Here is a 19659-nt window from a genome sequence, read left to right on the forward strand (position 1 = left end):
ATATGATCCAAGAGGTTGGATACCTTAAGGATCCTGCCATACATCTCCTGTAGTCCTCCTGACTACAGCTCGATGTCTCCCCACCTCTTCTCTAGAGGTACATGAGCACTCATGGCACAATCGTCATCATCCTCTACCTCCTTTTCCGCCTTCGTTGGCGTTGCCTTGGAGTCAAACGCCTCTCCCTTATTCTTCTTCCTTGGACACTGGTTTGCATAATGGACTAGCTCCCCACAGTTGAAGCACTTAATCTTGGAGAGGTCATTTTTCTTCCTCTTCCCCTGCTGCCCCGCAGATGCCAGATCTGCATCCTCTTCCTCCTCTTTCTTGACCCAGGCTCCTTTTCTGCTACTTACCGTCTTGGTCAGCCGTCTGATCTCTTCTTGGCGAAGAGCTGCCCATAATTCTTCCCATCCTGGAAGATTTTCTCTGCCCAAAATGCTTTGGAAGAATGTCTCCCACTCCTCGAACACTGCGTTCAGGGTGGTCCTCGCCATTAACTTCGGATCCCCTGCAACCTGTCGAGGAAGTGATCTATCTGTTCCCCCTTCTGCATTTGATACCACTGCAATTGATTCTCCAGTAGCATCTTCCTCTGCACGAAAGTGCCTTGATACAATGTCTTCAAGGTATCCCACATTTCCTTTGTTGTCTCCTTCTCGGCAATATGTTGACCGCATGATCCTTGACCCCATCAAGGATTATGCATTTCGCCTTGGCCATCGCATCCTCATACTTTTCGTTATCAGCTAAGTCGACTGGGATAGCCATGGTTCTCAAGGCGAAGGCCTTGATGTGATGTCTATTCAGAATGGACAGGATCCTAGCCTTCCAGATCACAAAGTTGGACGCCCCGTCCAGCTTGTCTTGATCCCTGAGTCCATTCGTGGCTACCTCTGCTCTTCTTTTTCGACTCCTCTAAGTCTGTACTTCCCTCCTAGAATTTCTCTGTTGGACTCCCTCTGAGTCTCGATTTCCCTCCTGGAAATCCTCCTGCCAACGTCGAATTGCACCTCTCCGATCTCCTATGCACTTGCAACACTGATCTGGATTTCTTGGCTAAAAATCCGCCTAGGTAGCAACTCCCTCTAACTTGGTTTTCCCTGGTTAGGTATTGTTCTGTCTCGGCAGCAACAACACCCCATCAGCTTCACTCCCCACAATCTGCCCACAGCGTCCTATGCCCCAAAAACTGAAGAACTGAGCCTCTAGGCTCGACGCAATCCCGAGAACACTGATTTTCTCGCTTGGTCAACTGCGTCAACCCTCCTGGTCTCTGCGTGGCTCTTCGTGAGCCTCTTCTACCTTCTGCTGCCTCTGCACTTGCCTCTCTCTGGCTCAAACTGATGATGCGTGCCCTCTGCGTCAACCCTTCTTTGTTGATTTCTGCGTAAAAACAACTTTTGTCACTCGGGACAGTTGTTTCTGCTGCAAATTCTCTAATTCAGTTGGTGCCTTCAACTCTCTTGTGATCTGCAACCTTGCTCTGATACCATGTTGAAATTTCTAAGTATTACCCGTTAGAAATTTTATCTGTATTCTCTGGTTTATTTCACCTACTTGTTTTATTACTAACAAGTTATTTAACCATATAAACACTGAAATAAACACAATACAATGCCAACCATCTACAAATCAACAACTGAAAGAAATGAACAAACACACAAGGGACACCGTTATTTATGGACAATTATCCCCGGAAAAACCCAACTTGGGAAAACCGGTGCAGCTGTTCTCAGGATTTTATTATTAAGCAACTTTTCTTGAGTACATTGGGTGCCACACTCGCTGATCCGACAGAGATAAAAAATCTTGCAGTAATACCTCTCTTCGGAAGCAGATATTCTTAAAGTCTACCCCATGAAACCCTCTCCAGCACAATCTGAAGCACTGTGTCAACCCTCTTGGCCCCTGCGTCAGCCTGAAAACCTCTATGTAAGCCCTCTGAAGCTCTGCGCAGCCTCTCTAGTCCTCTGCGTCACTTCTACAGCCTCTGCATGGATGACGCATGCCCTTCTGGGCTATGCACAGTCTCTGTTGGCCTCTACGTGGCTCCCTCTAACTCTGCGCCTGCCTCTACGCTGGTCTTTTGGCACTATCTCTGCCTCGAACTCACTGCCCCTCACTGCAACTCTGATCACTAGTTCGATTTCTCTTAGCAAACCCCACTCTAGAAAAACGAACTGACTGATCACTCTGGTGTTTCTCCAACTGACCCCCAAGCCTCCTCTTATAATTTTTCTGTTGAGTCTTCAACGGTCGAGATTACATCTATACTCAACGACTAAGATTAGATTTGGCTTTATCCATGTCATTTAAAACGTTCTAACCCAATTTTATATTAATACCCATTAATATTTTTATTTTCCTAAGTTTAGACTCAGAAACCCATTAAAAATATTAAATATTTTAATATCTCTTTCACCGGGCAGAATTTCCCCAAATCATTTCTGGGTCTTGGAGATCTCATGTACTTTAGCCTCTCCACCAATTTTCATGGCTAGAGCACATCCAATGCTACCTCAAATCAACAGATAACCTCTTCTACCAACCTTACACTCATTCAATGATTGGTTGGGACAAGACAAAGAGGGGAAAATGGAAATTTCACAATTCAAAAATCAACACTATAAAATTTTGCTTGAAACCTTTGACATGTTGAACCTCCTTAGCCCCCTCACTATTCCCCATGCTCATGGTATCATGGCAACTATAGGTGCTTGTACCACAAGTAGTTGTTGGCATTTTTCTAATAATTGAAGGACATAATATTTACAAAACACATCGAGATCATCATGGCATACAAATTAAATATCCATGCTGAAAATAAAACAATAACTAGCATATTTAATTACACATTTAATAAAGAAATTGAAATGAAGATGTAAAGTGCAATACTTGCCAACGCAAACCATGTATGGTAAGTCTTTGTGTACAACAAAGTTGAGAGACAAAGCTTTGGAGGGATACTAGTCCCTTAGAAGATGCCTTCAACATTAGTAGCAAGCTATCCAATGAGCTTTACAAATATTCAAACTAGCAAGTTTCATATGATAGTGCATTAACAATTGAAAGCTCGAAGGGGCTAGATTATTGGTCAAGGTACACATGCATCAAGGGAGCGAAACTACAAAACTATTAGAAGGTTGTACTTGATAGTATTGTTTTGTCGTGGATGCTAATATAATAACCGTTAGAAACTACTATTGATGGCCACACAATAGTCCAATGATAGCTTGCTTTTCTTGGTAGGAGTGCTCATGGAATACATGAATTTGGTGTGGTAGCTAATAATTATAGGCTATGTTTTAATAGACTATTAAATAATTAGAAATTTCACGGGGAACTCTAGGCAACAAAATTATGCAACTTGGAAGTTGGATTATGTTGCAAAGAATATTGAAGAGGTAGTCTTTAACAATGATTACAAGTGCAACAATGAATGTGCATTTCTTTCTTGCACTAATCAAGCCATGGAAAATGCATTCCTACATCTCATTATCGAACTAGTCATAAGAAGTACCATCATAACAAAAATTTATACACTCTATCCATTAACAAGAATCCTCACAACAAAGTAGAATAGAGCCTTGATGGGTATCCCAGTTTGTTGAAGGCACCCCCCCCTCAACAAGTCCTTGGTCCTCTGTCATGAGGCATGGGTTCAATTCTCCTTGGGTCCATCAGGGTCAGGCTCCCTTTGGTAGAGTCGACTAGGCAGGAATTCGGCCCATCTAGGGGTGTTACGAGTAAAAAAAAAAACAAAGTAGAATAGGGTCTGATAAGATGGTTAACCATTTCGAATTATGACCTACTACTAACAATATAAAGGATAAAACCAAGCTTGCTTCTCATTAACAATCAAACATAGAGGGGTGGCAAGTGCCTAGGTCAATCCATCAATCAACCCTAATTCTCGCCCTTTTCCATGCAATTAGGTTCATCCACATTTTCCCAAATGGATAGTCTTGCCCATTCTATATTTAGTTCACAGGGAGGTTGCTTTACCAACCTTCTACATGGAATAATTGGCAACATTCCATCGACAGGGTACTTTCCCATGCCTCCATTAACTTGAAAGGTAACCTCATCTACCAACCTTACACTCATTCAATGATTGGTTGGGACAAGACAAACAGGGGAAAATGGAAATTTCCCAATTCAAAAATCAACACAAAATAATTTTTTGCTTGAAACCTTTGCCATGTTGAACCTCCTTAGCACCCTCACTATTCCCCATGCTCATGGTATCATGACAGCTATAGGTGCTTGTACCATAAGTAGTTGTTCACATTTTTCTAATAATTGAAGGGCATAATATTTACAAAACACATCGAGATCATCATGGCATACAAATTAAATATCCATGTTGAAAATAAAACAATAACTAGCATATTTAATTACACATTTAATAAAGCAATCAAAATGAAGATGTAAAGTGCAATACTTGCCAATGCAAACCATGTATGGTAAGTCATTGTGTACAACAAAGTTTGAGAGACAAAGGTTTGGAGGGGGGATACTAGTCCCTTAGAAGATGCCTTCAACATTATTAGCAAGCTACCCAGTGAGCTTTACAAATATTCAAACTTGTGAGTTTCATACGATCATGCATTAACAATTGAAATCTCAAAGGGGCTAGATTATTGGCCAAGGTACACATGCATCGAGGGAGAGAAACTACAAAACTATTAGAAGGTTGTACTTGATGCAAGCCTAAGTGTTGTTTTGTCGTGGATGCCAATATAATAACCGTTAGAAACTACTATTGATGGCCACACAATAGTCCAACGATAGCTTGCTTTTCTTGGTAGGAGTGCTCGTGGAACACATGAATTTGGTGTAGTAGCTAATAATTATAGGCTATGTTTTAATAGACTATTAAATAAATTAGAAATTTCACTGGGCACTTTAGGTAACAAAATTATGGACTTGGAAGTTGGATTATGTTGCAAAGAATGTTGAAGAGGTAGTCTTTAACAATGATTACAAGTGCAACAATGAAAGTGCATTTCTTTCTTGCACTAATCGAGCCATGGAAGATGCATTCCTACAATCTCATTATCGAACTAGTCATAAGAACTACCATCATAACAAAAAATTATGCACTCTATCCCTTAACAAGAATCCTCACAATCATCAACTCAAAAAAGTAGAATAGAGCCTTGATGGGTAGCCTAGTTGGTTGGAGTCCCCCTCCCCCCCAACAAGTCCTTGGCCCTATGTCATGAGGCATCGGTTCAGTTCTCCTTGGGTCCATCAAGGTCAAGCTCCCTGTGCTAGAGTCAACTAGGTGGGAGTTCGGCCCATCTTGGGGTGTTACGAGGAAGAATAAACAAAATAGAACAGGGTCCCATAAGGTGGTTAATGATTTCAAATTATGACCTACAATTAGCAATATAAAGGATAAAACCAAGCTTGCTCTCTCATTAACAATCAAGCATAATCAAATATAGAGGGGTGGCAAGTGCAGGGGTTTTAATATTAGATCCCGAAAGGAAAACGAAAATAACAATTGCCTTGGGTCTGGAAATGTCGCCAAACAAGCAAGTCAAAGCTTGTGCTCTGCTCCAAGGACTCATCATTGCAAAGGAATCCAATATATATCATTGATCGTTGAGCTTCTGCTCTTCTCCAAGGACTCATCATTGTAAAGGAATCCAACATAAAATCATTAATCATTGTTGGAGATTCAAGTGTTATTATAAAATTGATGCCTATGAAATCAACTCCAGCAAATAACAAGCTGCCTTGTCATTGCTTGAATCAACAAGGAGGTCTCTCGTTCTTTCAAGTGCTGAGAGAATTCAATTATCAAGTTGATTTGTTTGCTAATGAAGCCACCACACTTAATCAAAGGAATTTTGAAAAAAAGGAGAGATGATTCCATTATATAGTCCCTAAGCATCCACTGGCTATGAATTTAAGCTATGTCTCATCCTCGTCAGTAACAGATGTTCTATGGCTTCTCATGTCATTCTCAAACACAGCGAGAGGAAATGATAGGACACAGCCCCATCTCCTCGGCATGCAAGAATGAAATCTCATCCTTCTTATTGAACTCTTATCTATGACTTCTCGCTGGTGAGGGGGGACAATTAAGCAATCCGACTTTAGTTTGCAATGACACCTGAAATATTCTCATCATTCTAGAACCCAACGGATAAGAGTTTCTGTGTCTCTGGTTGGTGTTTTAGAAATCTAGTTTGCGAGCTGCCATATTCAGGTTTCATCAATCGACCATTTCCAAGGGGTGTCAATTTTCGGAATATATTTGCAGTCTATTATTTGGAAAGTGCTGTTGGGTTTTGGATTTTATGCGGTGCCTACCTCATTCTCTTCTCTTTCGTGGCATCCTCTTTGGCTCTCCAAATCCTGTCAGTGCCTAGAATTTGAGCCCCAGTGCTTTGGTCTTTAAATCCATGGGATAAGCTCTCTTCTTTTTTGGGATGGGAAGTGTAGTTATTATTAATTTGGGCTATAGACATTTTAGAAAATATAGTTCTCTAATTGTATCACTGTTAGGAATGTGCAATAGAAGAGATACCGTGGGTGTTGAAGCTAACCGTGATCAGAGTGGATATGATTCGGCTCAGCCATCCTCTTTCTGGTTTTAAAGATCATTGACTTCAGAGAACTTCAAGAGATTCACAGGACTCTAGGAAGACATGATGAGTCCATCCACTACAAGCCATCTCTGTTCTCAATGACCTCTAAGGTTCATGAGAACGAACAACATTCTCAGTATGTGACAATTATAAATCTCTTGGTCCAACAAAAGACAGAAAATCTACATGTCGGAAGCAGAGTGTAGCATCTTAAAGAACACATGGTCATCAACCTTCACAAAGACTCCCACTCCATAAGCTTCAAACAGACGATGTCAGTCAACTCTGTACAAAGAGACCTCAAGGAGGAGAAAATACATCAATTGAAAAATGACAAGGGAATTGAACAATAAAATTTTAGGTGGCTCAGAAGGGCCACCAATTTTGTATGAATCTCCATATCAGTACTTCCTGGATGCTTTGCTGTTTGGCTCCGCTACAACACCTTTAATATAATATTTCATAGTTCCAGAATAGAGAAGAAAACAAGCAAAGAAAAATTGTTGTGACATGTTTCTGTGCACATAAACCATTTGTCATGTTTCGGAATAACCTGTAGAATATTTGATATACATATATATACACACCACATCTTAACAGAACACATAAGATCAACCAGTATTAGAAAGAGAGACGCAAAAACGATAAACGGAACATAAACCAACATTACATAAGAAATAAGAAGCTGCGACTCGAGACAAGTGCATCAAGCTGTAGCTGTACTCCGGAGGATGGGCTTTCTCAAACTCTGAATTATTCTGATACTGTTGGCAACGTGAAAAACTCTAATTTCTCTGAAAACTCCCTATCACAGAGACATATACATAATTTATTTTTTAATTATATACATAGCATATGAGTTTCTGGTCTTCAAGAGCCTCGTTGCCTTAACATTTACATAAAACAGTCACCCCTCTCTGGCTATATATTCATGTAGCTGTACTCTTCATTCTTCAGTTTCATTGACCTATTTACTGTGATCATTCGTTGAATATTAATAAGATTTTCTCATCTGATCTTACCTCTAATTCTTATTAAAGTTACGAAGGAAAGGGGTGGATATTAGAAGTTAACTGAAGACATAATGCCCCTAAGAATTATATACAGGGCTAGCATAAGTTTAATTAAAAACTTCAGACACAACAATTTTTTTTCTTTTGTTGTTTGCTAGTCTGTTCGTGACTTGTGGGACTAGTCTATGGCTAAAAAGTTGCAAACTTGCAACGCAGGGGCACCTAATCTATCAAAATCACCGTAAGATTTGTTCCCATGGGATTTTAAACCCAGGACCTTAACACAAGGAGTGCCCTAACAGCACACCCTATCACCGTTTGTTCTACACCCTGTGGGTTTTGAGATATTAAACAATTGAGCATAAGGACCTTACCAGAAAAATATCCTCTATCAATATATCACCAGCTATTACGAGCCAATGCTAGCATCTCTTTATGGTTTTGAAAGAAACATAACCTATTTATCAATGAAAGGTATCATGGATCAAGTCGATGTTTTAAACAAATGTTTACAATGTCGGTGTTAAATAGAAAAGTTAACTGAAAAGTACAGAATATCCCAAATACCGAAATGTGTTGTAAAATTTCTTCATTGTTCATGAAGGAGCATGCAAACAGGATCAGCAGGCCAATCGACAACAAAATGAAGAATTCATAGGACCATAGGCTATATGATAAGGGAACATTTTTTATTGAATACATATATAGTGAGTTTAAGCGAAGGACAATCCTTCAGCTTATCCATATGGTTGAAATTTTAATTATATAACAGAGAAAATTAAAGAGTTGTAACCAGAAGAACTCGGATATTCAGCTAGTTCAAAGACCGGTTTAGAAACATTTCATTGATTTCAAGCATCCAATCTCCGTGTATAAAAATGTCATTTTTTAACAAAAACAACTGCAATGTATATAGTTGTTTCACATCGGAAGTCAAGGAGATTGAAACAAACATCAATGCACTAAAGGAAAAACGCAAGAAAGCTTACAATTGTACAAATCGATTTTACATTAGAGTTTCTAGCAACACATGAAATGTGTCCAAACTGAGTGTACAATGCTAAAGATACAAACATTTCAGATGAAAATGTTTGCCATGTCAAGCATCTAACTATCAAAACTAATACCTCTTTAGATCTAGAGTCACTCACAGAGGTTTAGGTTCTGACACAGTAATTCAACAATTCAATTTTGAAAATCTAGTGTATGATTAATCATATACAGGCATGAGCAGCATTGGATACATTCAGTGATCTTGGTACTGTTCTGCATATATCAAGTTAATCAGGAATCTTGTGAAGCAATAATTGCATATATTCAATTTTCTACACTTGCCAACACACGGGCCTTGAAGGTAGTAGGACTTGAAAACAGTTTCCATTTCGCGACCTGTCTCCGCAGGCTTGAATATTGTTTTGTGTGAGTTCAAAAATCATAATTAAAAAGTTTTCAATGCATAAAACATCATACAATATGCTGTAAGTAAGCTTAAAACCTGATTTAACTAATTATAGAATAATAGAAATCATCGACAACATGGACAAATGAGAAGTGAAGCAAGTCAATTTAAGTTACATGCTGCAATTCAGCTCCTAATCAAAGGTTAGCATGCCACCTAATATTCAGTTATACCTAACGAATAAAGAAGTTACTCCTCTAGTGAAGCTGAAATAATAACAACTACCATGGTCTACTGTCTGACAAGGTAAGGTGTGTTGATCAATTTAAGCTTTCCATTATTATAGTTCGCAGAGCCTCTCAATGCTTGCAAAAACTTCCCATTCAACAAAAAGGAGAAGAAAAACTCCTGCAATCATTTCATCTTGTCCCTACAGAACTTAGAAGCTGAAGTCAAGTTGCCCATCATTCCTCTGATTACCTCAATACAGGTTTGCCTGGTCAGTGCAAACCCTTCTAAATATCCCATTGTTAAAAAACAAAGCATTCAAACCATTAAGATGCATGTCACTCGAAGTTTAATGTTTTTCCAAATATATTTCAGAAGATATCAAAACCAAACCAGTTATACCAAAAAGAAGCATTATAGTCCCCTTAATAAGGCCATCCATTGGGTGCATGCAGAATTTACACATTCTCAATCTCATCTTCCTCATCTAAAACAACAAATGTAATCTCCATATTACTAACATTTCAATTCACAAAACCACTTTCATGCATCCAGGTTTATGTGTAGTACCATAATGAGCTCAACCTACATATAAACGAAATTCAACAGATTATGCCAACCAATTGCTCGTGTGTTTTCTTTCTAGTACACGTCTCAATCTTAAATTTCTTGAATCAAAAAGAGGTAATTTGTAAGAACAAAAATGAATAGTGGAGAAGCAATCTCTCCATTTGCTGTTACAAACATTGAATTTACTCAACAGCAGGGGCTTCTGACTCAAGTTGAGCAACTTCTATGGCTGACGCAGGTGTTTGTGGTTCAAGTTGCACAGCTGCTACAGCCAATGCAGGTCCCTGTGGTTCACACTGTGTAGAGGCCTGTTGTTCAAGTTGTGCAGTTTCTCCCAGTAATGCAGGGGGCTGTGGATCAAGTTTTGCAACTTCTCCCACCATTGCAGGGACATGTGGATCAAATTGTGCAGCTCCTACCACCAATTCAGGGGCCTTTGGATCAAGTTGCCCAACTTTTACCACAGATGCAGGGGCCTGTGGATCAAGTTGCACAGCTTCTACTGCTGATGTAGGGGCCTGTGGTTCACTTTGTGCAGTTGCTATGGCTGCTCCCACCACTTCAGGGACTCGTGGATCAAGTTTCACAGCTTTTACTACCAATGCAGGGACCTGTGGATCAAGTTGTACAGCTTCTACCATGGAAGCAGGGTTCTGTGGATCAAGTTGCCCAGCTTCTATCACAGATGGAGGGGTCTGTGGATCAAGTTGCACAGCTTCTACTTCTGATGCAGTGGCCTGTGGTTCAAGTAGTGCAGCTGTTGTGGCTGCTCCAACCATTGCAGGGACCTGTGGATCAAGTTTTGCAGCTTCTACCACCAATGCAGTGGCCTGTGGATCAAGTTGCACAGCTTCTACCACCAATGCAGGGACTTGTGGATCAAGTTGCACAGCTTTTACAGCTGATAGAGGGGCCTGTGGATCAAGTTGTGCAGTTTCTAATGCTGATGCAAGGGCCTGCGGTTCAGGTTGTGCAGCTGCTATGGCTGATGCATGGACAAGTTCAACCTGTTCATCTACCACCAATGCAGGGGCCTGTGGTTCAAAATGCGCATCTCCTATAACTGATATAGCAGCCTGTGGTTTAAAAGGTGCATCTACCATTGCTGATGCAGGTGCCTGTGGTTCAAGTTGAGTAACTGGTATAGACAATGTTGGTAGCTGTAGTTCAAGTGAAGCAGCTTGTATGGCCGAAGCAGAAGCCTGTGGTTCAAGTTGATCATCTGCTTCAACCAATGGAGGGGCCTGTGGTTCAAGTTGAGCAGCTTCCACAGTCAATGTAGGGGGCTTTCGTTCAAATTCAGCAGCAGCCATAGCCAATGCGGGGACCTGTGGTTCAAGTTGAGCATCTGATGCCACTGATGCAGGGGCCTGTGAATCAAGTTGTCCAGCTGCTCCAGCTTTCACTTCCTTTTTGTCTACAGTTACACACCATTTCCGTTTCTTCTTTTTTGGTACCATATGCGTGTCCCTATGAACTGCTAGATAACCATACAAAACTCTCTTTTGCTGGTTTGTTTCCTTATCAAGTCTGACAAAATCAGGACTTTCTTCAAGCCCCTCGTGTCCAGGTAAACCATGCCAGAAAGGATGAACACTATCCCATTCATCTCGACCACGAGCATTTGCTTTGAAGTATTCATGAAGCCGTTCAGCTTCTTTTAATCCCTCAATTGTGGGTGGATACTGTACCACCACTTGGCCTCTGTGGCCCTCTTTACCCCATGAAGATTTTGGCTTACCAGACGTGTGTCCAATTTCTGCATAGAATTCATTTGCAGATATCAGTTTTCACATATTTTACACATGAATGCCAGCTTTCAAGTTGTTAGGATCGAATTGTAATGAATTTTCAAGTTGCAGCTTGGAAAATCATCTTTTTGAACCAAGGACAACATTTTAAAACCAGTAAAAGTAGCCTGACGTTGAGTTTGTATAAATTAATTTCCACAAAAATATGCATATCTAGATACAAAACGCAGAAAAAAAAAGTACTTACGTTACAAGTAAAACTAAACTATGACCACCTTTTTAAAAATTAAGACTCAGACCAAAAATTTAATAGTACAAACCCATTCATAACTATGCATCCTGCAAACATAGTTTTTCAAGATCCAAAGATATACATGCCTCATAAACTCCAAACAACAGAAGCCTAAAAACCTGGAAAGCCCTCAAATGAAGAACAGAAATGGTAACTAGCTATTTGATCATGATCTCACTTCTTACTTTCACCAACCTGAACACTTGCACAATGTTGAGATAGAGATTTAGACCAAAGGGTGAATTATTGAAAAATGACTGCTAATGATCCTAGTAATGAACAGATTACCAGCCATTCAAGATTGTCATAAAGCTCAAACACTTGAATTGACCCATTAATAGAGCAGTGAATTCTGAATTTAACACACCAATCCCATTATTTCTCAATATCCCCCAATGCATCTTTTTTTTAAATCTTCAGCATGTACACGTCTGTGAATCTCATATCAAAGCAAGTCAACTTGGAAAACTTCCTCAATGGAAAATGCAAGTAAGAATTAAATATCTGATTATGATCAGAATTCCACTTTCATTGAGTTGAAAACATCCTTCAGAGGTAATATTGTCTACTTATTTTATGTCCCAAAAATTACACTAACTAATCTTACCATAAAGCTTATTCCTAAACTTCGCCTTGGATATTCTTACAGTCATATCACAACACTAAAGCAACCCTGCCAAGAAACTTGTCTTTTGTAATTTTACTTTCTCCAAAATTCCTAGATCTTATGTACTGATGTCTCAATATTATAATGTCTAGTTGATTAGATGAACCCAATATCCCTTAAATAGTTCTGTAGTTCATTGTATCAATTTTCCTAGCAAGAACTCTCTAAGACCAGGAGTGAAATTAGCTGCAAGGAAAATTGCCTACAGTTTTCTAAACTAGCTAGAATTATAGAAGCAGGCCCTAATCGTACTAAGATTTTCTCTCATAATCTGTTATTTTAAAGCAAATAAAAGAAAACCATTATCTAGGCTTGATCAATTGTGCAAATAAATTTGAGAAGAAATTTACAGTGAACATAAAGGAAAAAGATTAAGATGAGACCCTCAAATCAGTCCCTAATGCAAAAATAAAATAAACAGAAAACAAGCTGAAAATGAATGCAAAAAAAAAGTAAAATACGCAAGCCTCTAACCAAATATCTTGCTCAATCAATCATACTATGAGGTAGATCCTCCAAGTGACTAAGTCCAGCCTCTTCTTACATGTGAAGTATGTGTAAAGGAAGCTGGAAAAGATGAGACCAAATGAGCCAATTGGCATAGAGTGGCGAATATATCAGTGAAAGCGTTCACTTAACTCCATCTAGCACAATAAATCATTCAATAAGTTGCATCAACTATTAGCTTCTCATAAGGGACTTCTCTTAGTCATGCACACAAATAGCAAATATTCTCTCTCAAGTCCTTTGCAGACTAATACCTAAAACAAAAAATTCTGAACCCGTGATTCTTTTAAAAAATCAGACCAGAAAGACTTCAAAGCTCAAGTTTAATGCTTCTATTATAGACAATTTATTGAGATTCAAGAAGGGGAAAGGTGAGTCTTCCAAAGGGACTGCAATATAGCACCAGAAATGTATTTTTAGAGCTTGGGACAACTTTAGAGCTTGGGACAACTGTGCAGACTGCAGAACAATGGCGCAGTCAAACAATCTGGACTCTGCACATGTACGCCTTTTGTTGTTTCAGTGCCAAGAAAGCCTATTTTTGGTATTTTCTTGTCCAAAAGTTGGATTTGAAAGAATTTCTACGTGTTTCAAGTTTTATGTGGAAATTTTGAGATGTCTAGATTTCCTAACTGGAAGCACAAAGAGGGCTTAAGTTTGATGAAATGACATGGAAAAAGCTAGGAGTGGTTAGGCATATTTTGGGTTTACTCCAGTATTACAAAAATCACCAAGTTAGACCCAGACTTGCAGGTTAAACCTAGCTTGGCCTGTAAAAAAGAGGCAGGTTAATCTCTCAGAGAGTCAAACTCACTGCCCACAAGTGTGACTCAGCAGGTATGAGTTTGACTTGGGAGTAATCACAGGTCAAATTCTGGTCCACATGTACTCGTTGAGTTTAAACACAGGTCAATAATCAATCTGACTTGCAATCCCATCAAAAAACTCAGTGTGCCCTATTTATGTTAACCCAAACAGTAAATATAAACTCAGTGGTCCCTACTTGTATTAGCCAAATTCCAAGTTTTTGCAAAGTCGAAGTCAAACTCTTAACCTCTGGCCTCATCAAGTGTTTCACTGAGCCGAGTATTTACACTGGTTTGATCTTCGAGGACTATCCACAAGGATTTTAAGACCTGGGAAGGACTACTCAAATCAAACAAAGTGAAAAGTCCAATAAATGGGTTCAAGTGTCAAAATTGATCATCTTCAGGATTTCAAGACCTAAGCTGATCCAACTGGGAGGGACTCAATCTAGGATATATGACCCACAGAATCATATAGGACAACAAATAAGCAGAGATGTATGACTCCACAGGATAAAAGCCTTATATAAAGATATATCCTAAATATAACATCATCGTTGAAACAAGGTATGCACTAGTAGAGATGATTGCAGTACACTACATGGCTTTCTCTACTATTAATTGAAATTTAATATCCAATCTATCTTTAACCAGCTAATGCATTTTGTAACGAATAAAATATATAAATAATATAAATATAATGAAAAAGATAATAATTAGTTAACTAGTAATTAGGTTGAAGAGGCATGTCTAAATGAGAAATGACTCTTCATGAAGAGACGCTTGGTATATAAGCAAGCCTCTCGTTCTCATTTGTAATTCATTGTCATTCTTATTCTCATTCTTATTCATATTTAATATTTAATATTTGTATCTTCATGGATATCTATACATTCCAAGTCTTCTGGAGTAATTAATTTTTAGAAGGAACTTTGTTCGCTTCATTTGGTATCAGAGCAGTTTGGTTCTCTAGGTTGCTTAACCGATGCACAGAGCTCGTTCTCCTATCTAGGTCCTTGGCTATCCAAATTCGTCAACCTTGTTGCCGTACAATTGAAGCATTTTGCTCAGAATTTGGGAGTTTCTCCTTTTCTCCGTTTTTCTAGGCCCTTGGCCATAAAAAAAAAAATAACCAAAAAAAATATATATATACAAGTAAATAAAATAAAATAAAATAAAAAGAAGAAGAAAAAAAAAAGTAAAAGAAAAAACAAAACGGATACAAAATCTCATACCAAGTATATTTAAAACTTTTTACGTGGAGAAGCCCGTGGTTTTAAAAACAACCCATGGTAATAGCCCATGGTATTTAAAAGTAAAAGATATTTTGATAACATTGGAGAAAAAAGGTGTGATCTAAATAATTTTAATCGTTCAAATCTAAAGATTGTGACAGTACCAAGAGTCACGTCTCATCCAAATTTTCTGAGAAAAAAAATATTATTATAATTATAAAAAAGGATACTATATAAGCCTTATATAGTTACATATAAAAGGAAAAGTGGGTCTCAAAAAAGTATATATAAATTAAAATTATATAATATATATAATTTATTTTTATATATGAAAAAAAAGTTATTATTATATAAAAAAAATTATTAAAAGAGTGAAAAAAAAAGAAGAATAAGAAGAAGAGAATATTTGAAATATATATATATATATATATTAATAGTAGATTTTTATAAGAGAGAAGTGGAATATATTTTATAGATTAAGAGAATATATAAAATTAACAAAAAAAAAAGAGTGATTTAAAAAGGTATTTAATATTTAAAGAGTAAAATGGAGACTAGTAATGAAAGGTTTCCTAAAACCTTTAGTAAAAGTGTTGATACATTATTTAAAATCAAAGGATCGCTCGCAGGAAGAGATATCATAATCACTATCAGTGCTGCTGAAAAAAGTAATTATGTTAGTCCTAAATGTGCTAACCAATTGGTGATTCCTGAATCAAATATAGTTGAAAAGAATACTCTTGGCGAATATGACAAACAATATGACATAAGCAATCTACACCTAAGTATTGGAGATTACACTTTTACCTCACAATTCACCGTGAAAACCTTATATTCTAACGATAGTGACATTGTTTTGGGATCACCATGGATGGAAACTCTAGGTTCCTTTATTCTAAATACAAAAAAAAAGTTTTTGACATTTTCTTACAAAAAGAAGAAAATAACGCTCCAAGATTTTACACTGGAACCAAACTCAGTAATGCCAGAAGATATCTCAGATATTTCAAAAGTAATTTCTCAAGAAGGTAAAAAAGTATTACAAAATATGCAAAACGAAATTAATAAAATCACTGTTGATAAAAATGAAGAAGTTTCCCGACTTAAAATCCATAGTGAAAAATTGCTGACGCAAATTAAGAAACTTAAGAAGGATAAGAAGTTGTTAGAAAACCAAGTACAACAACTTATCAAGAAGGAAGCATTAAATGTAGGAATTCAAGTTGATGACAAAACAACAAATACCGATCCAATGAATATGACAACTCAAGAAGACAAGTCAGTTGAAGAAATGACACACGTAGATGTTGCAGTTCAGACAATGAACATCCCAAGTGAATGTTCCATAACCAACTCAACAACATCTTCGCCAGAAGAAAATATAAAAATTGCCACATGCCCAATAAGGGAAAGTCAAACCAAAAAAGTTCCCTATCAACATCCAAATCGTGAGAATAGACAACTCAACCAATCTACGTATCAGGACCATTCAGACCAGAAACAACAAATTGATGTTTCAGAGAATAATGACGTAAAATCAATCTCGTCTTATGATGCCAAGTCGTTACAAAGTTCTAGTGATCAGAATACTATACAGAAGATTAATCTGGGATGGTCTGATCCCTTCTCAATGCGACAATTCTGTTTGTCACTAAGAAGATCATATCAACTTGTATCAACGAAGATGACTGTTCCAAGATAGAAAGACGTTTGAAGCCGAAAAAGAGATCAAGCCTTTTGTCATCAACAAGCTTTGAGGACAAAGCTTTTTGAGGAAGGAGGCAATGTAACGAATAAAATATATAAATAATATAAATATAATGAAAAAGATAATAATCATAAATAATAATTAGTTAACTAGTAATTAGGTTGAAGAGGCATGTCTAAATGAGACATGACTCTTCATGAAGAGACACTTGCTTGGTATATAAGCAAGCCTCTCGTTCTCATTTGTAATTCATTGTCATTCTTATTCTCATTCTTATTCATATTTAATATATAATATTTGTATCCTCATGGATATCTATACATTCCAAGTCTTCTGGAGTAATTAATTTTTAGAAGGAACTTTGTTCGCTTCACATTTCCTCATTTTCAGTATTTCACATTATGTATAGTACTTATAAGAGTGTTATACCTTGACACAGCTCAGTAACACAGTTCACTACCTTTTGTGAAGAAAAAGCAGTTGAAAACTTGTGAAAACACACATCCATAAAATCTCTGAAAAACTGATATACCAAACACTCTAAAAGTGCATCTCACATTTCAATATTCTTACAAACCTCTTTAATAAATCCTTTCATGTTGACCATTATTCATTGTTCCATTATTCCTTTCCATAATCATTTCCCAGTTATGCAAAATATTCCTTAGCACTAAGACCTAAATCAGTAGAGAATAATACATCACATCATTCTGATTTAACTTAGAAGGCCTAACCTCATTGGAAAATAAGTTCTTTGACATATGAAAAAGTATCTAGCACCCATCAAGCACAACTGAATATCACTACAATCAAATACTACCAAGTGACACAACACCAACTACTACTAAGTACCATAGTATCAAAGATAGCACCAACTCCGTTGACTATCATGCATAACCTAATTTATAAATAAAATTTTTGTCATATGAAAAAGTGTCTGGCACCAAACAATTACAACTGAATATCACTGACAATCAAGAACTACCAAGTGATATACCCAAAGATAGCGCCAACGTTGTTGACTATCAATTATTACCCTGAAACAATGCCATACTGGACTCTATAAGGATTGCATTTATCCAACATTCCTTAGTCCAATATCCTTTCCGTTACCATTTATCAGATTTTCAAAATCGTCTTTAGCACTATGATCTACATCAATAGAGAAAGGTACATCACATCACTATGATTTAACTTATAGGTTCAACCTAACTGGTAAATGAATTCTTTGGCATATAAAAAAGTACCCAGTACCCATCAAGCACAACTAAGTATCACTGATCATTGAGTACTACCAAGTTAGATACCACTAGCTGCTATAGAGTACCACAGGATCAAAGATATCACCAGCTCTGTTGACTATCACTTATTACCCTGCAACAATGTACACCAGAATATGGAGCGTTTGTGTTTCAGCAAGACAAGCATGCAATTAGGACTAAGGAGCCAAAAAAACCCCATAGCAACCAACTACAACTGTTTCCTTTGACAACTAATGTAATAAGTGGTTATTCCGTGTTGAACTAGAGCAAATGTGTCTAGACTTTGCTGAATGGTGTTGTCATTGATGTCAACCCTGGAGTTTGACTTTGACTAAACATCTGTCTTGATGTCAAATTGTTAGTAAACGCTCTCATATTTGTCTGAATTACATCAAGTTGGAAGCTCCATTGAAAGAGGACTGGAAACCCTAGCTCTAGGGTTTAGGTTCCCTGGACGATGGACATACTCCGCATTCATCGTGGTTTTTGAAGATGAAGAGCAGTGAAATTGACCTCAAGATCATTATCAATAGATTCTCCTCATTTAGTTGTTTCCGGTGATATGTGGCACGCCACGAGAGGCCTCACGGTTTGTGAGTTATGGCTATTTGAAGATAGAGGACCCAAGTAGTGGGCAAAAACCACAAAGGGTGTTGAGGTAGCATCATTTCTTTGGTCAATGCAACGTAAGGCTCCTTACCAAAAATCAAATAATATACCTTGCGGCAAAAGGATTATTTGAGAATATTTATTCTTACACTCAAAGGCATGTGGGGGTTTTGTTTTTAAAAGATAAATTAAATTCAAATCTAAACACCCTTTAAGGGGTCTCTACCTCCAAATACATTTGAATTTCAAATGTGGTCCCCTTCAAAATAGGAATTTGAATGTCTCCTTGGAGCCCCTTCTATCCAAGAGGAAGACTATAAAGTGGCATTGACCCTCTTCCCAAGACAAGCACTTGAACGATTACTCTTGATTCTCTGAAATTACTACTCTCATTCTTGTGGTGGAATGTTAAATCAGGCGAGAGATCTTTTGGAATGATTTACATCTGTTTTGGCTCGTTAATCTTTCTTGCATTTGGCTCAAGGATTTGTTTGTTTCAGGCAAGGAGTTTTGGTACGGTACACTTGATGATCTGATCTTGCCAGAATTATGGCATGACAGTGATCTACACCAGAGTGCACTTGGTATTCGACAGTGTCTTTTGGTACATAACAGTGTTCCTTGTACATGACAGCTTCTTGATGAAAACAGTACCCTAAGGACATTGTGTGGCTTGATGTTATGATAGTACTTGACTGACATAACACAGTGATACTTGGCAGAGTTGAGTTTGGCAATATTGGGTTGGGTTAGACAACTTTAGACCTCATCTTGAGTATTCTCTTATTGTACTGTTATTTGGTGGAGCAACTGCCAAGGATCTCTTTATTTTTCACCAGAGCATGTGGATGCATATTTGTGGAGATTGTGTTATGCAGTATGTATAGGGGCCCTCGAGACTCATATTCCCAAGTTTACACCTTATATATGAAAACCTGGGGGGAAGGTATTTGCACCATAATTGGGTTTGTGCCCTTAATGTACAACTTTAGACCTCATCTTGA

General features: G+C 37.7%; 1 protein-coding gene across 4 annotated transcripts in view; it reads right to left on the reverse strand.

Moving 5' to 3' along the window:
* Window positions 1-9736: 9736 nt before the first annotated feature.
* LOC149159685 (uncharacterized) overlaps window positions 9737-19659 on the reverse strand; it is a 60930-nt gene continuing 51007 nt past the window's right edge. For all 4 annotated transcript variants that reach the window (XM_089436544.1, XM_089436542.1, XM_089436543.1 and 1 more), the window contains exon 3: window positions 9737-11577. In XM_089436544.1, coding sequence (XP_089292670.1) covers window positions 10001-11577 — 1577 coding nt within the window. In that variant the 3' untranslated portion in view covers window positions 9737-10000. The remainder of the gene's footprint in view (window positions 11578-19659) is intronic.

The sequence above is a fragment of the Pinus tabuliformis genome, chromosome 5_2 (genome assembly GCF_031772625.1).
Source record: "Pinus tabuliformis cultivar Carrire ecotype Pingquan chromosome 5_2, CPIR1, whole genome shotgun sequence".
In the NCBI taxonomy this organism is placed as follows: domain Eukaryota; kingdom Viridiplantae; phylum Streptophyta; class Pinopsida; order Pinales; family Pinaceae; genus Pinus; species Pinus tabuliformis.